This window comes from Chroicocephalus ridibundus, chromosome 5, assembly GCF_963924245.1.
Source record: "Chroicocephalus ridibundus chromosome 5, bChrRid1.1, whole genome shotgun sequence".
NCBI lineage: Eukaryota > Metazoa > Chordata > Aves > Charadriiformes > Laridae > Chroicocephalus > Chroicocephalus ridibundus.
The window spans coordinates 10,040,952-10,059,079 of NC_086288.1; the positions used below are offsets into that span (position 1 = coordinate 10,040,952).

At 41.2% G+C, this 18,128-nt stretch overlaps 1 protein-coding gene across 4 annotated transcripts in view; it reads right to left on the reverse strand.

Annotated features, from left to right (window-relative positions):
• Positions 1–16,995, reverse strand: part of ARHGAP10 (Rho GTPase activating protein 10) — a 152,379-nt gene extending 135,384 nt beyond the window's left edge. For all 4 annotated transcript variants that reach the window (XR_010071134.1, XR_010071133.1, XM_063335375.1 and 1 more), the window contains exon 1: positions 16,630–16,995. Coding sequence is in view for 2 of the 4 variants with exons in the window: in XM_063335375.1 (XP_063191445.1) it covers positions 16,630–16,783 (154 nt within the window). In the remaining 2 variants the exon portion in view is untranslated. The remainder of the gene's footprint in view (positions 1–16,629) is intronic.
• Between the last annotated feature and the right edge of the window lie 1,133 nt (positions 16,996–18,128).

Genomic DNA, 18,128 nt, shown 5'->3' on the forward strand with positions numbered 1-18,128 from the left:
CCATCATGGTTTTGCACCTCACGTGTGCAAGGCGCAGAATACCATTGTGCGTCTAGGTGAATGTACGCCCTCGGTACATCTCCAATATTTGTTTCTTTTTTTGTCTTTATTTCTTTACAGGCACATTTAAAGCTGGAAGCACAACTTGTACTAATATATGTTACTGACCACAAGGATGCTCACAAAAGTACTGTATAACTGTGAGGTGATGCAAGAGAAAGATTCACTGGGACATCAAAAAGAGACAGAAATTTGAAGGGAAAGAAACCTCTAAAGAAAAATAGAGAGGAGGTCAGATTCACTGCTTTGCAAAAACCTCTCTGTTCCTGCAGCAAAAACCCACAGCACATCATCATGGCTTTTCTCCAGTATAGCCCACTCTTTCAAAACAAGTGATTTGATCTCATATTTATTTAGAGTATAGAGTCAGCAATAACAGAAGCAAATTAAAAACAAACCCGAGTATCACAAGCTGATCCCTTCAATTTCTACATCACAGAAAACTATACCAAAACAAGGTAAAACATACCAAAGACCAGCCTGGGAACCTTGGACAAATGTACTAAGGTAAGTTTTGAAGAATGTTGCATAGCTTATACAGACCTGAGGGCAGAAAAGAGATGGTGATTTCCAAATTACAGGCTGGTAAATGAACAGAGCTTTCCCCCCTGAAATTAATTTTTCCCAGTAAAAGATATACAAAATCATTACACACTCCTTCTGTATTTAAAACTTTAAACAAAGTGCCACCAAGACAGATGAGACAAATTGTTCATCTACAGTTAGCTATACAGATACAAAAGGAAAGGAAAAGCACTCATGTTTTCTTTCTCAAATAAGGTTAGCAAGAGGAGGGGGGAGGGAATCTTCCCCAGCTATCTGTCTCAATTCAGAGACCAAATCGCAAAGCGGGCATCTATCTGCACATGGGAACCTCTGCATAAACAGTCCCCTTGCGTTCTTGGTCTGATGTCAACCCAGAGCACAACCATCTTCTTCTCCTTATTAGTAATAGAGATTAAGAAAGTTGCTTTAAAAGGCAACTGATATTACTAATACCAAAATACCTTAAAAAATTGAAAAATTTGTGACTATCTGTAACTTCCAATTAAGCTGGCTTGCTGATTGTTGCCCATGAAAAACCACTATGTGCTTCTGATTCTCATTTTGTCATCTTCTTCCCCACTGGCATAAACAAAAGCCACACTGGTTTTACATATAATTTATAAACTGCCCTCCTGCTTTTCAAAGATTCACGCTACTCTAATTTAAGACATTTATCCTAAATTAATCAATGTAAAACACTGGAACTAAGCAAGTAAGATTTAGATTGCAGTTCAGTGGGAGCCACCTGTTTTGTGTTAGGGCAAGACTTGAGTTCTGATTCACTTGCAGGGTTTTCAGATAATTTTTATTTGTTATTAGTTACTGCTGTCAAGACACAGAAAGAGAAGGATCCAAAAGTTCAGTCAATTACTTTTAGGGCTGGGTAGCAGCCAGCAGGAATACTCATTGCTGGCTTCAGCAAGGGTTTGCCAAATGATGAGAGATGTTAGCATCGGCAGGAAAATTTCCTTTCTTGGCTTGTATCTGCTAAAGGCTGCAGTCACCAAATTTGGACTAAGGATGGATCCAGAAGGAACAATTTAGGGCTAAATTTAGGACTGGTCTCAGTAGTAACCATCTGTTAGGACGGAGGCTAAGTTGGTGGGGCCACTGAGATAGGAAAAGGAGAAAAGTGAGCCAAAACTGGCAGTGAGCTTGGAAGGGTGCAGCTGGCTCTGCCTGCATCTGAGGCAGACTGAAGCAAGTAGGAGCAGGGAGGTAGGACTAAGTCAAGGGAGCAGCGCCAGCACCAGCAGCAGTGTCAGTATGTGCCCAGGGTGGGACAGACACCTGTGCCACCAGCTGCGACAGACTGCTAGGCACAAGGAAAGGTTTGGCTAAGTCAAAGCCACTGTACTATGACTAGTACAGTGCCAGTAGATTATTGCCTGACCAGATATAGTTCGAAATTGACTGCTGGATTTGGGGTACGCTTCCAGACAGCAGAAGCCCACACATTCACGATTCTAAGAGGGCACACCAAAGTAAGCAGAGTCCCAGGTCCTTCACATTCCAGAGAGTACAAGGAATCAAACAGATGCAGTCACTGCCTCGCTTGAACACTTAACATGACTATATGGTAAAACCGAGCATTTAAAATCCAACATATCATCTACAAATTTGCAAGTACCTACATCAAAACAGTTCTGATCACTGCTTAGGGAACTGAACAGATAATCTGAAACTGTCATACAATTCACAATACAATCCCAACCGTCTGCAAACTATTCTGTTTTGTAAAACATTCTAATGCATGGGTAATAAGGTCAAATGTCAGGGCCTCCTAATTACTAACTCTATCTCCAACAAAGACTTCATGTGTAATCTTATCTAATCACTTGGTCTCTCACTTCACCCATCTGTAAACAAAACTAGCAGGCCAACCTACTTCACAGGATGTTGAAAGGCTAGTATCTAAAAAAATGCCTTACGCACTTCGGATTTTTTTTTTTTTAAGGGCTATGTAGGTTAAGAGGTTTGTTTGTTTGTTTTGATAATAATCTCCTACTTATGCATTGTAAATTGCACATACATACTTTACATGACAGAAAAAACAATGCCACAAATAGAACACCGGAAACCATTACCAAATGGATTGTGACTGGGCTGATCAGAAGTAAGCGACGTCACCTTAATTTTCCTGATGACTTCTCCTGCACATAGCTCCTTCCACGGGGTTTTTCTAGCAGCAACTCTAAATAGGGAACTTCTTGCTATCAAGAATTCCCACCAAGCTGTTCACTGCATGATTATAGGGTAAATCAGGAATTCATGTAGAAGGGAAATTCCTTAATTATTTCATAGGCAGAAGGATTAGTCATTGCCAGATAGACACACTTGATTTTACTTAGACACAGCAGAGGGCACGTATATAAAACCAACAACTTTCAATTCTCCCCATCACATTCATTACCCACTTACAATGACAAGTATGTATCTTACTGGAATCTAAACCATTCCAAAAAACATTAAACCACCTCACAGACAAACATCACCATAACTTAAGAAAACAAACAAACAAACAAAAAAATCAATTAAACTGTTTACTGACACCAAGGAATTATCAGCTCCCTATACTACGCGTACCACTAAAATGTTCCTCTGGGCTTTGATCCAGAAAGGAGCAATAGTCCATAAATCATCAAAACAATTTGCATAGTGACTGACAGAAACCAAACCAAACAGGCTTGAGCAAACAAAAAACATAGGGGAAAAAGAAAACTAACGTGCAAACTCACTCAAGAATGCTCAAAAAATGAAAGCTATCATAGTAATATTACAATGTTGTACAAAATAGTACAGATTTTTTTTTCCTGGAAAAGTTAGAGAATCCTTCTGAAACGACCGAAGAAAACTGTGCTAGAGAGTATTATAATGGGTCCCTCTCTGGAAGCAAAGACTGCGAATAACTTCAAAAAACAAGCAAGCAAGAAACCCTGCCACACCACTCCTAAGACAAGAACTAACATGCTGTCTTTCTCTGACATTACTAATTATTGACATCAATATATTCCATCCACTATTTCTTTTAGGGCTACAAAAGCCCTGTTTTTTCCCCCCTCGTTGTTCTGTGAGTAAAAATTCAAGTGATGTTGGTAACACTGGAGGTTTTGTAAGGGAGGGATGCAATTAGGAGAGATGGCACTTCACTCTGGGGAAAGAAAAGGAAGGAAAAAAAGCCTAGGAACAACATTCCTACTGGTTTTGTCATTAACTTGCCAGCAGAGAACTCCTTCCTCTGTAACATCAGTGGCCTGTGGCAATACCACCACCAGACATCATTCATTCTGTTCTTGCTCTTTGAGTAAATTACTCCTACTCAATAAATTACTACTGAGTAGGAAAAAGCAACGACAGGTGCATGAAAGCAAAGGAAAAATTATTTTAAAAATCTAAACCATACCTCTGCCAAAGCCTAGCAAGGGATTAGAGCTAAATAACTTCAGAAGGGACTTGATTCATCCTTTTTTCTGTCCTAGTAGCTTTATCCCAAACTCTCTTAGGAACCCTGAGCATGTCTCCATGCTAGCAAGTGCTAAAACCCATGCTATTGGACCTTCCCAGCTTTTCCTCAATATTCAAACTAGAAGATTCACATAAGTTTGCTCTGTAAATTTTCACCAGAACAGGCAGCTAAAGACATTAAACAAGGTGAGGGAAACAGCAATCTCTGGCAGGCTATGGGATGGATCATCTAAAAAGTCACACTATTAAGATCTCTCAGAAGGGAGAACAAGAGAGAAGAGATAGAAGCACAAGCCACTGCGCTAATGTCAACTATTTTCCAAGCAAAATTCCTTCCTGGCATCCCCCAGTGCCTCTGCTTGTCACTCTGGGAATGCCACCCCAACCCACCCATCCAAGCACACAGAACAAAACTCGGCAGCTGCTCATATCTCTCTCAGCTACTACACTATTATTAGTGTCCAGGAAGCAATGTTCCGATAAGGCCATTCAATAATGTCCTCGTGAAACGTGAGATCAGCTCCTGACCACTATTAAAATACAGGAATTTTCCATATTTAAAAGAAACTGAAGGACAGGGCCTCAGGAAAAAAAAAAAAAAAATTCTATGATGAACAGCAGCATGCTTTCTCAAAAGATAATTCTGTTTATGCTTAAAGACACAAATTCTGTTCACAAGGATTTACTTTCAAATCCGAGACATCAAAAGCATACGATCCCTTTTGTCTGCTCACAAGCCTTCAAGATCCTAAACATAAGCAAATCGTAGCTATTACAACAGGACCAGAAAACATATACAGAAAGCTTTATTTATAAAAGGACTGAAACTGAAACAAATGTTGATAGAATTGGGATTTGTTTGATGCTTTTAGGGCATCAGATATTTTTGTTTCAGGATGGGCTTTGCCTGTTTGTTTCTGTTACATGTTGCTTACAAATACTGTCAAGTTCCATTCTGAGAAATTTTTCTGTGTACCAGAACGAAGTTGGGGGATGGAGAAGCTACCAAATTAATTGCTAATGTAGTCCAGTTGCTCGCTCCATCCAAAATAAAACCACTGCTTTTCTTGACTGACATCTTTAATTCCTCATTATATTTAAAAATGCATCAACAGTAATAATACCAAACTAATTTTCAAGAAGGTATCAAAGCCATCTTCCTTGTAAACACTTCAACGAACTACAAACAAAACGTACAATGAGGAAAAAAACTTCTCAAAGAAGCAAGCTTTGCAATAACTTTACAAATCTGAAGTAGATTTCATTATGTCCATGGAACATTATAACAAGGTTGGCATACCTATGTTTTTCTCCACATATGGATAATTTCTATAAAAATGTGAATGACGATGTGCTATAAATCTTAGAAAAGCCAAACCGCTGACTTAAATTTCCACTTGAATTATCTGCATGGCAAGGGCAGAACAGCTGCTTTCTGAGTTCATACTGCCATGCCCTCCATGCTGAGATGTCTAAAACATGACTATAGGAGAATACAGCACATTCTCCTGTCGGATTCTATATTAAGCTAATCTACATGAAGGGGATAAAAAAAAAAGTTTACAACTACTGCTCAATTCAAATGACTACAGAAGAGGAGCAGTGGGTGCAGTCTCACATAATGCAGAAGGGCCTGATAACACTTCTCTACAACATTTCAACATTTCTGAAATGCTTCATAGATAAATGCCCACAAGTTTGAAGCAATAGCTTAAATAGCAACAGAAAGAAAGAGATAAAAAGATTAAGGGCTTGCCCAAAGCTGCTCCTAAAGTCACTTCTCAAGACACAGCTTGCTCTTTTGTTCATACCATAAACTTATCCATGTATATGAAAAGACAAAACATTCTTGGCTTTAAGGGAAGAAATATGGGATGAAGGGATGAAGACATGTCATCATTCCAATAATTTAATTCACTTGTTTGCTGCTTAGTGTCTTGTCAGAACTATGCGAATAAAAAGCTCTATCCCGTGTTTTTTTTTTTCCATGTTATATTACAAAAGACTCAAATCAGTTACAAGAGGAGTAAATAGTGATCTATACGGGCAAGATGTGGAGTGGAAACGTAAACTGTATTGTGCTTGCCTCCAGATAAAAATCTGGTTGTATAAAAGATGAAAATTTCACCCCTCTGATTTCACTAACCTTGCAGACATGAACCATGTCCACTACAGAAAGATCCACAGGACTGACAGCAACCTACAGCAGCAATTTAAAAAAAAAAACCCTATATACAATACAAATTATTGTTATGTTACACCAAAATATGAGGTATTTTTGTCCCTAAAAAAAAAGGAATTCATACCTAAGACACAGTACAATTACAGACACATGAAAGTGGTCAATGGAGGCAGGAAAGGAAATAAAATTTCCAGATAAGTGTACACAAAGAATCATTTCTATTGAACGTCAAAGCTATATTTTCAAAATAATATTTTCATCTAGGACAGTAGCTTGGAGGAGTTTTGCTTCTTAAACATACACATTAAAACTCATTTTCTGCTAAGTCAATCATCGTGATTACTAGGCCAGATACAGACACAATTGTTCTCAGGGTCTTCCAAGCTACTGGTCATTAGATCTCAACCTCCAGGAGGGCATTCCCAGTCCCTCAGAGCAGGTTATGCTACTTGAGCACTACCTAGAGATAACAGCCACCAGTCCTCACGTGCTTGGGCTCTGCAACAGATGGATGAGTCTTTCCACAACAGAGACCACATTTCAGCTCTTGTTAAACCATAGCATCCTGGCTTGTCTAGATTCAAATCTCCTTCTGTTTTGCTCTGGGCCCTCAGCAAAGTTCATCCGAACAGAGGATGAAGCTCCTAGACGAGATTCAAGGGTGTCACACAGACATTTCCCTGGTTCATTATATTAACTACACAAAAACTGGAGCTGTATGTCTGCAGCTTAGCCCCATTCCCTCACAAAACATCACAAAGGACTGCAGTAAGGAGAGGAACAGGTGCCAACAATAAGTTTTCATGCTTGACTAGCTAGGTCCCTACCCCTCAAGGAGGGCAACCTTCCCCCTCAGGTGCAACCCTACAGAACCCCATGGGAACACCAACAACGGTGTTGGTGGACACAGATGTGACTTGTTAAAAAAAAAAAAAAATGGCCATGGAACAGAGGAGTGTTTGCAGATTCTTTTTAGTATTAGATTCTTTTACTTCTAGAAGTAAAAGAAATAACAAGGGATGCAATACATCCAGGTAATTTTATTTCTTTTAGCAAAGGTGCTGAATCTGCTGGAACAAGAGAACAGCTAGGCAAGAGGCACAACAGAAATTTGAAACTGTGCATTTTGAAACTACTGAAAGCATAAAGGAAAGTGAGACACAATAAAAGTACAGTAATATTATCACAGAGCAAGAGCGTTTAATAGCAGACTGGAAGAAAGTCAGCTTTGTTCCAGAAAAGCTCGCAGGCTGAAGAGTTGAACAGACAAAAACTTTGGAGAAACAGTCATTTAGCTTGAACCAAGTTTGTCAACTGGACCAGGCCTTTTCGACAGAGAGAGCATACAACCTGATATTTTAACAGGAAAAAAAGTATTGACAATGTAAATTACACTGTTTTGTTCTCAGAGCACTGATGTGTTTCAAAGGCTGAAACTACGCAGCATTCACAGTCTGTTAATCCACATAAACTACAAACTCAGCCCCATGATAGATTTCTAAGAACGGTGACCCACTGCCAAAATTGTATTTTGAAAAGTTTTTCTCAAGTCCTTGGTGACCTGGCAGCACACTCCCTCCACCTGTTTGCAAGATGGTGGGACATATTTTTTTTTAAAAGATTTTTTTTTAAGCAATCATATTTTCATTTAAATCTGCTACAAGTTTCCTTATCAAATTTAATTTTTTTTTATTCCATCATATCTACACTCAAATATTATTAATACGTTTCAAAGCATGCAACTCTTTCTAATGACTGAAAAAAAATCACAGAAAAAGACAAATGAGCAAAGATAAGGTGCTCTCCCTCTGCTTAGGAAAAGTGCCCAACTTTTGAGATTTGATACATTACAGTCTAATTTTTCTTAAGACTGAAATGCTGCAAGTGCAACAGAAGCTTCAGACTCTTCACCATGAATTCATTCATCGCTTCTAAGCCTGCATGCATCAGCCAAATGGAGGAAATGGACAAATTTCAAAGATAAAAAACACTCACCAGCAACCAAGTGGCTGAGAACCTACTCCTGGACTCCACACACATCTTCCAAGGCCCAGGTCTGATACACAGTCCTGCTCAGTTTCATCCTGGATACTCAATTTCCATTGCCAAATTAAACAAAGCATTTTTTTTTCCTCTTCAAGGACGTGCAGTCCTGACCAGCCAGGTGTATATACAAAAGCTGGAGAGAACTAAGAGAAGCTGTAACAACCAGATCTATTGAGAGACAAAGCCTTCTCTCTGACCTACCTAATGAGCTGATAACCCCCACCTGCCCAGTCCTCTCAACTAAAGAGGCAACAATAGGACATTTATTCAAAGGTGTGGGCAGTAGTAAAACCACAATGTTTAATAACACTGTGATTTTCCATCTCTGTACGTTATATTTCCCTCCCACTGCTCCTTTCTCAAAGAGGACAACCCCAGCATGAATGATTTACAAGAACTTCTGATTTGGCCTTGGCCTGCCATGGCCACGTTGCTTCTGAGGGCCTGGATGTTTTCTCTCTATTTTTATCCTGAAAGATGAGCAAATACAGAGGAGGGAAAACAAAACCAGAGCAGAAGGAGTAAAAGGAATTCATAAAGAACAGGCTGGCTGCAAGAAGCTCCGTCCATAGGTAGAAGCAGATATGGAAAAACAACAAGACATTAAGGCTGTCTGCTGAAATTTGCCAAAAACGTCTGTTTAGAAAAAGAACTTGAGGATAGCATAAACCCAGCCACAGACTTCCCTTTCTAGTGTCTTCTTTCCCAGTGAGAAACCTAAACATGCACTTTGGCTAGCAGGCATACATCTACCACAGATGTATAACACGGGGCATTTTAAATTGCAGCCACTGTAGCTGCCCTCTTTTCTATCAGACTTACACCCAGAGGGCACAAACAACACAGGAGCTGCTGGGATAGAGCACAAGTGCCTGCCTCAGATCATTGCAAAATGTGATGGCTTAGCTTAAACTTGGCAAAGAAGATGGGTTTGACTTAGCAACAAGACAGATTTTGGGTGCTGATTAAAATTGAAAACTACAGTGGGTAGCAGCAACCACCAGCAGAGAGATGTTAAATTCCCTGAACAGTAGTTTCTTAAACTATTCTGCCAATATGTCCCCAAGCTCATCTGAGCATATATTTTACACTCGCTAGATATTATAGGAAAACATTCAACTGCTCAAAGTATCTTAATTTGCCAACTCAAAAATACGAAGGCTTTTAAAAGATGATCAAAACACAGAGCATGTTGTAACATCTCAAGAACAACTGTCATAGAACAACAGCAAATCTGGTCTGGAAACTCAGAAAAGTGGCATTAGACCCAAAAGGAAACCCCATCAAACATAAGCAAGTCATAAAAATTATCTCAAAAAGCCACAACCCACGCCATCAAAACATTAAGCATATTGCCAAGATTCACATGCTGTGGACTATCTCCCTCAGCCTGGAGAAGAGAAGGCTCCAGGGAGACCTTACAGCAGCCTTCCAGTACCTGAAGGGGGCCTATACAAAAGCTGGGGAGGGGCTGTTTGCAAGGGCATGTAGCAGTAGGACGAGGGGCAATGGTTTTAAACTAGAGCAGGGTAGGTTTAGATCAGACATTAGGAAGAAGTTCTTTACAATGAGGGTGGTGAGACACTGGAACAGGTTGCCCAGAGAGGTGGGGGAGGCCCCATCCCTGGAGACATTCAAGGCCAGGCGTGATGAGGCTCTGAGCAACCTGATCTAGTTGAAGGTGTCCCTGCTTACTGCAGGGGGGTTGGACTAGATGACCTTTAAAGGTCCTTTCCAACCCAACACATTCTATAATTCTATGAAACAGTCAAGCCTCTGTTAACACGTTAAGTGCTGCAATAGTGACTGAAGTTGGTATTGTAAAACAAAAGCACTAAAGCTGATGTAAACTATATACATCAATTATGTAACGTTAAAAAACAGCCGGGGAGGAACAGAGAAGCACTGGGATGCAGCTCTTCTGTGCCATTCCAAAACATGCTTCCAAGCGCTCCCTGTCCAAAGCGAGGGCAGAGCACCCAGCCTGTATGCTTCTCCTCTGGATGTACATCAGGGAAAAAAAACCCATAGCACTCCCAGGCAGGTCATCTCCCCATCCTGTCCCCTTATAAAAAAATCTGTACTGATCAGAAAGAGATGTTCTGCCTCACTAAAGACTATGAAGTTGATTTTAGAATGACTTGAGAATTGGTATTAGCGTCTTAAGCTCTGCTTGTTAAAATTGGCAGCATTTTTGCAACACAGAGCTGGCAAGCATAATATAATTTTAGGAACTGCATACACCTGCAGCCTTAGCAGTAGGTCTATTTTTCTTTATTTAATTGCAACCAGGTGTTTGCACTTCACGGGCTGTAGGGCAAATCCATCCATTTTCCAACTCCTTAAAATGAACCCAGGTTCCATAAAATTCAACATTAAGTTTCTAAAAAGCTTGTCATTTAAAAAAAAAAAAAAGTCAGGAAAAAAACTTTCCAACATAATCTACCAGTCAACTTCTCTAAAAATTACTAGCGACTCTAATTATTTCTACTGGTTTTGTCCTGAAAACAGATAATTACACTAATCACTGATGCCCTCTTTAATGACCGCTTACACGGTTTATCTAAAGCTGAAAAATTATATATTCCCCCAAACGACCGAAAGACAGAATCACTGCATTTCACAACAGACTTTCACATCTCTGATCACTGAGAAAATCCACATAAGTTAATGAAAATTCATATTTTCTGAAATCACATCTTCTAGTTCACTAGCACAATGCTCTACTTTTAATACAGAAAAAAAAAATGAACAGTGGAACATCTACAGGACAAAGAAGGTAATGGAGCTAGTTAGTAATCCAAGCTGAAGAGATGTGATTCAAGATGACAAACTGGCATCCTCCACAGAATGAGCTTGACACTTTTTATAGCTACTGACACAGTAATGAATGCTTTACTTCGGGTGGAGCTAAACACAATGTTCTACAGAGAATTTTCTTAAAAGAAAGCACTTCCCTCATCCTTATACAGAAGCAACTTTATCTACAAGCAGAAAAAAAAAGTACCGTCTTACTTAATTAGGCCCTAGCTGTGGCAATTATTTTGAAGGGAAGGGAAAAGCAACATTCTATTATGTTATTAAAAGCACTTCTCTCTTAAGGGAAAGCTGTATCAGATGGGCCCCAAAGTACCCGTTTGCCTTAGTTTTTGAGTGTTTCCATTATTGAGCTGAATTCCAATAGAAAAGGTTTTTTTAAAAGGTATATACTGAGGGCCTCTCACAGTATTCCCTGCACCCCCACCCCTTGTTAAGTAAAAATGACATAAGTTTTTCCTCAGTCTTTGGATTCTTTCTAAATCTTTAGTGAATGTCCATTTCTTTTCTAGAAGTTATTAATGAGTCCTATATTAACTGTTTTACCTTACTTCTTTGACATGTACTGGAGTGTCAATAGAACAACATTTCTATTGCAGAAAATTCCTAAGGCTTTGAGGGCTGGCACACTTTATACATTCAGCTAAGTGGTTTCATAAGTGCAGATTATACTAAGGAAAGCTTAAAAATGGACAATTAGTGCTTAAGAAAAAAAAGCACCGTGGCTCAAGTGATCTGAGTGGCTTTTATGCTGTGTTATTACGTGGATTACGACAGCCTTTACAGTTACATAATAATACCCATACCACGTCAGACCAAAAGCCTACCAAAGCCAGTATCTGAGAGGTCAGCCACCACCACCACACACCAAGAGAACTGGCCAAGAAAAAGAACAGGAGTTTGACCAACTCACGCATCAGACTGGGTCTTGGGTTTGCGTTAAGTTCTTCAGTCAACTTTGTTAAAAGAAAGACTCAGCCTATTCCAACAGGTTGGAGATGGGACTGGGAATGGCTTTATTCCCATTGCCAACAAGATTTCCAGTCTGCTTAACTTCTTGATTGCAAACTTGTAAATGACCAGTGACTAATAACACCTCAGAGGAAAGGAAACAGAATTCTTCCCCACCCCCCCCATGAATGCAGAAGCACTCCCTGGAGTATTGCAGCATTTTTCAGTAACAATTATCAATAACTCTTTACATTCCAACAAACTCTTTCTACAGATAAAAGAAATTTGGTTCTTGTTTTGTATTCTGCCTGCTAGAGTGCAAGGAATAACTCTTCTGTAAAGAACATAAACCAAAAATAGTAATAAAAAATAGCCACCAGAAGCCTGGGCAGACTGAGCTGCCTGCAGAGATCGGAACTGGGCAGCCAAAGTGTCTGGTTTCCTACTCTGCTGCACCAAATACAATGGCCAAGACCTCACAACACAAAACCTCAGGGTGCTCTCAGCCGAAACAGAGACAGCAATGCAATAAGGGACAGGTCAGACATGAAAACACACAATGGGGCCACTGGGTAGCAAGTTTCTCGGGGTGCAAGTGGAGGAAGGCAGCTGCCCTGCATTCTAGCACAAGTGATAAGGGCATTTGAATACTGTGGTGCTCACTTGTCAGTAGATGATCCTGACTTGATGAAAGGCTTTATGATGCATTTTAGATGAGAGGCCCGTGTGGGGCACCCTTCCCTATCAAACTTTGTCTAGGCTTCCCTTAGATGGGCACTGCATATGGCCCACCCCTTGAAAGCCTCCTAGGGAACTCAACTTTTCTGTTTTCCTGGCTTCTCCATCCTCCCTCTTCATCAGTCCATTACAAAGTCACCACAGTTGACCCAAACAGAATTCTGCTCTCATCTGAGCCTAAATTCAAGAACGGGGAGGCTCTGCTTTCAGGCACGTGGAATCGCTGCGAGCACACACTCACGGTTATCCTTTACAAACCCCCTGTGAGATGCCGAGCACCAAAACCTACGCTCACGCTGACTCCTCCTACTCCTCCCTGAGGTCTCATAAAAAGTGGCAGCTCCTGCTGTACGTTTACAGAAAAGTCTCACTTCCAAAAACCCCAAATAAATTTCACACTCATGTCAAGAGACCAAGAGTTGGATCAACATAAGGAGAAGAATTCAGAAGTGACTATGTAGTATTTATCCAGTGTATTCTCTAGCTTCCAACAATTTGCATCTCAGAGATTTTAAGGGCTCAGAACTAAACCTCTCAACTTCCTTTCACATTTCAGAATAAGGATCCTCCAATCAGGCACCTTTAAATTCAGTTTCTCTCAACAGAAAAACAACTAACTCCATCCAGAATTTATTTGTACACTATTTTGATCCTCACTTGTTTAACTGAAATGGAATCCCCTGAGAAATATTGTATTTCTGTTCTAAAAGGCATATGTGTATACTGCTTGTATTTACTGATCACTAACAGTAGAAAAAAAAAAGTCTTTCTGTATTCCTCTTAAACATATTTAATAACCATCATAAAAAAAGAAAGAGACACCTATTGTTTATTCATTCTTCCAATATTTAGCTTGAACTAGACAACCCAGTGATTCAAACCATTACACAGGAAACAAGTCAGTCTTGTTTATCTTTCTATCAGGTTCTTGAAACAAATGAAACTTAAAAGTGTAAAGATACACTTCAAGTATGCTTCATACTGGAAACTCAACAATTTAAGAATACAAAACACCCTTTTTTTTTTTTTTAAAGCCATATAGTCCTGTAGTGATGAAAATCAATTCTTCTGAGGTTTAGGTGGAAAATACACTCCCATGCCACTGAGGAGATAAATGGAAAGGTGCCAAAGAGAAGATCCACATCATGTTACTGGTTTGTCCTGCGAGACACTGTTGACTCCTGTGATTACAGGGAGTGGTAGCAGTGTCTGCTTACCACCTCTCAAGATGTAACCCAGTGCAGGCAGCATCAAAGTCATTTACAAGGCTGTCTGTAAAGCAGGAAGTGCGATCTATTCAATCACATCAGTTATTAACACCTAAAGAATCCTCACGACATTTCTTGTAAGCCGCTGCTTTACAAGTGAAATAAGGAAAGCACTAAGGGAGGGAAACACAGGCAGCCTCTTGCAGTCACTTCATTTCCCACAGATTTAAGAACAGTAGTGCACCTACTACATTTTAAATTTTATAGCCTATTCAGAAAAACTTTAAAACAGATGTAAATTTCGTAATTTACCTGGTTCTAGAAACAGAGAAGTACTTCAGCTATTATTAAGATGACATTTTTTGTTCAAAAGACTAAAACAATTTTCCAAAAATTGTAATCAACCGTTGGCTAAGAGGCAGTCATCTAAGCTCTCAAAATGTCCTGCTTTATTATCACATTCTCTAGATTGCAGCAAGCTAGTTTTTGTGCAGAAAACGCAGTTTTGACAGAGATGAATAGCTAGCTCTGTGTCTAGACTACTTCTCAAGCTTGGTTTTCGAAACAAGTATTAATCTCATTTGGTTTCCTGACAGCAAATGAACCAGGTTCCTCAAAGAAATTAGATGCTGATGTTTTCTTCTGAAAACACGAGGAGGACCAATACTCTAACCACGGGGGTTTTAATGGGTTTTAACTCCTCCTTGTGTTTCCTCTGGTTCAATTTGTCTTTTAATGTCTGTTGAACAGTGGCACTGCTTCACCAGTGGCAGAGGAAGATGACTCAGCTTCAGACCTGTCACGCAGGGCACTCTGAAGGGGAGACAACTGCAGAAACCTGAAATGTGCAAGGAAGGATTCAATCTCTGTTTACACTTCTCAAACAAGTATTCTGAAGCACAGATGTTTGTTAGGATAAGATACAGCACCTAATCTCAAGAAGAAAATTTCTAATTGTCATCTCAGAAAGGAAGGAATTGCTTAGACCTGAACACTGGGCAGGATCTCAGATAGCTTCTCCAAATATTTTTCATGGGCTAACCCTAAGTATTTCATCAAGGGCTCTCAGGCCAGGTGGCTCTGCTTGGCATGCAGTCTGACTCCCTTGGCTCCCACCACACACAGCTAAGCGCACAGTGCACTGCACATCAAGCCAAAGTTATCAGCACAGGATTCTGATATGGTTAGGAGGCTCCTATGAGTTAGGGCTTTCCGCACCACCATCAGCTCCACAATTTCAAATTAAGTTCTGTATATGTAACTGTATATGAGAAACGGAGGGTTGGGGGCAGTTGCCAAAATACTTTCTAAATGCTGGAGGAATAGAAGAAAAGTGGAACACTTTCCCTCCACCATTCTTATCCAAGTTTAGGGACACTTTTTAACTTTGCACTCCAAGTTAAGAGGATTTATACTGACACTTCTAGTGCCAGATTTCAGATAATCCTCAAGGAACACGATTTGCAATAACTGAATATTAACAGGCCAAAGAATAGAAGTTAAACAAGTGAAATTTGATACGACATTTTCTACCTTTTTTAACCCAGGCACATCAAACAGACATAAAACCAGGGAAGAATGTTTCTTTATTTGTACAAAATGAGTTACCTCTAGTTTTTAAAACCCTCACCATATCCAGACAGCTACACTGCTCAAACGATCAGCCAAATCCCTCTCGGTTTACTTTAAGGGAAATATCTTGAAAGCCTGGTTCCCTGCCTTCAGAAGTTTTCCGTGATACCAAAGATGCAGTACACTTTTGAGAATACCGTGCCAGAGTGCTGTGTTAGTGTTTTATTTGAATAATTGGTATAGTCAATCATCCCACTAGACTACACCACTATATCTTAAGTTAATGGAAGAAAATATATTACCACAATACTACATTAAGAACATGCATTAACACGGTAATTCAAGGAAAACGACATAATTCCTACATAAACCACAGCATAGCTAGTGATAAATATAGAAATATATATATATTTTCAACGAGTAAAATGCAAAATTAAAAAGCACCATCGCATTTTAAGAGGCCAAAGACATAGAACTGGTAGCTAGTGCTGTCACCACAGAACTGTGAGTCTGGTAATTCCTGAACATACTTGAAATTTTAAATTTTTTACTTTCAGCAGCCTCTTCACAGACTACAAATACGTATACACATACATCTTTATGCTGAGATGTGCAAATTGCAGACGCCCAGCTTGTATCGCACCGGTAAAACTTGAAACCCGGTTCTCAGCGGATTTCACACCGTAGTTCACTTCGGGCTCGGCACCGCCGAACGCATAAGCCAGGCTCAGTAAAGCCCGAGAGACCGGGCAGATGCAACCGCCGTTACAAGAAGCGGAGCTACCTGCCGCTGCTGCCGGCGCCACCGCCGCTATCCCGTACCCCTCCTCCGCGGCCAAGGGCTGGAGAGGACCTAAGACCCCAAAAGCGGCTGGTGGGGGACCCAAGGGAGAGGCTGGAGAAAGCCAGTGCAAACCTCGCTGTAACAAAAGCGAGCGCCGCCGGCTCAAAGGCTTTGAAACCTCCCGGCGCCGGGCCCCGAGCCGCCGGCAGCCGCCCCCGCAGCGACCCGGCGTCTCCCCCCCGCGCCGCCCCTCCACTCACTTTTGGTGGCGGCGATCAGGTTTTTCCCATCCTTGAGCAACTCCTTGATAAACTTATTCGTCTTCTCCAGCTCGGCCTCGTGGGCTCTCACCCGCTCCCTGAACCAGGGGCTGTCCAGGTAGCAGTCGCTGAACTCCAGGGGCTGCAGCCCCATGGCTGCCGCTGCGCCGGGGCTCGCCTCGCCTCCCCGCCGACCTCTCCAGACTACGCCACAGCAGCAGCGACCCGGCCGTCCCCGCGGCGGTGAGGCGGCAGCCGCGGCTACAAAGAGAGGGAGAGCGGCGACGGCTCCCCCCGCGCAGCGCTGGGCGCGGGCAAAGGCGAGCGGAGAGGAGCCGCCCTCCCCGCTGCCAGGGGAAGGGAACGGCTGGGCCGGGCCTGCCGCGGCGGGGCCCGCCTCCCGCCCGCCCCTTCCTTCCTGCCCGCCCCGCGGCGGCGGTTACACAAGGCTGAGGGCCGGGAGAGCCGCCCGCTCGGGGGAGGCGGGCAGGTAACCCCCGACCAGCGGCTGGGATCCCGGGACAACGAACCCCTTGTTTGTGGGGGGGGCTCCGAGGGGCCCCGGTAGGAGAGGGGTGGTGTTTGGTGGTCTGCTAGCAGAGAAGGCTGGCTATTGCTGTCCCGGTGGTGGTGGTCTGCCAGCAGAGATGGCTGGCATTGCTGTTCCTGTCCTGCTGCGCCTGGCCATGAAATACTGAGTAAAGTAGATACAGCCTCACCTTTACGTCTTCATTTAATAAATTCATACAAACAGTTATGCAAGAGCAAGACCTTGAGAAGACCACTTGATGCCAAGTTGTTTCGCTTATGAGTGTTAGGAAACTCATGAAGATAACAGAAAAAGCTTATAATTATACTTGTATTTACAATTTAGCTATAATTTCCTGGTTTTAATGGTTTAACCGTAGCGCGATTCTTAATGATTTGATAGAACTTTAAAAATTTTAGATGATTGGGGGTATATGTTTTAGTCATGAACAGAATCAACATGGAATCACAGAACGGTTTGGATTGGAAAGTATGTCTAGATGTCTTCTTTGGGAGTAACTTAAATCTATTTAACTTTCTGTATTTTGGCAAACTTAAGTGTTAGTTCCTGCCCCTTTTGAAGCAATGAGCTTTGTTGTTAATTTAAATGTATTATTGTTGGGCCCACAGTTAAGCCTAGCCTGCATTAGCCAGAGAAACAAAATAGAGCTGTCTTTTTTTGGATATAACTTAGGTTTTGAAGACTTGCACTAAAAAAAACCCTAAAAGTTACTTTTATCTTTCTTTTAAAAAGTAGCACCTAAGACTTCTAGAAATGACTGAGATGAAGACAGCTGGCAGTGTTACTATCAACATAACCTCTGTGTGACCCCAGGCACTGACCTGCAGAAGTCATGTATGGAAATAGGTGGGCACTTCAGGAATCTCATTTAAAATTTCTCCTGTTTGTACAATCAGTATGTCAGGTAGAATTCAATTTTGCAAACATTTAGGGTTTTTTAACTACTATC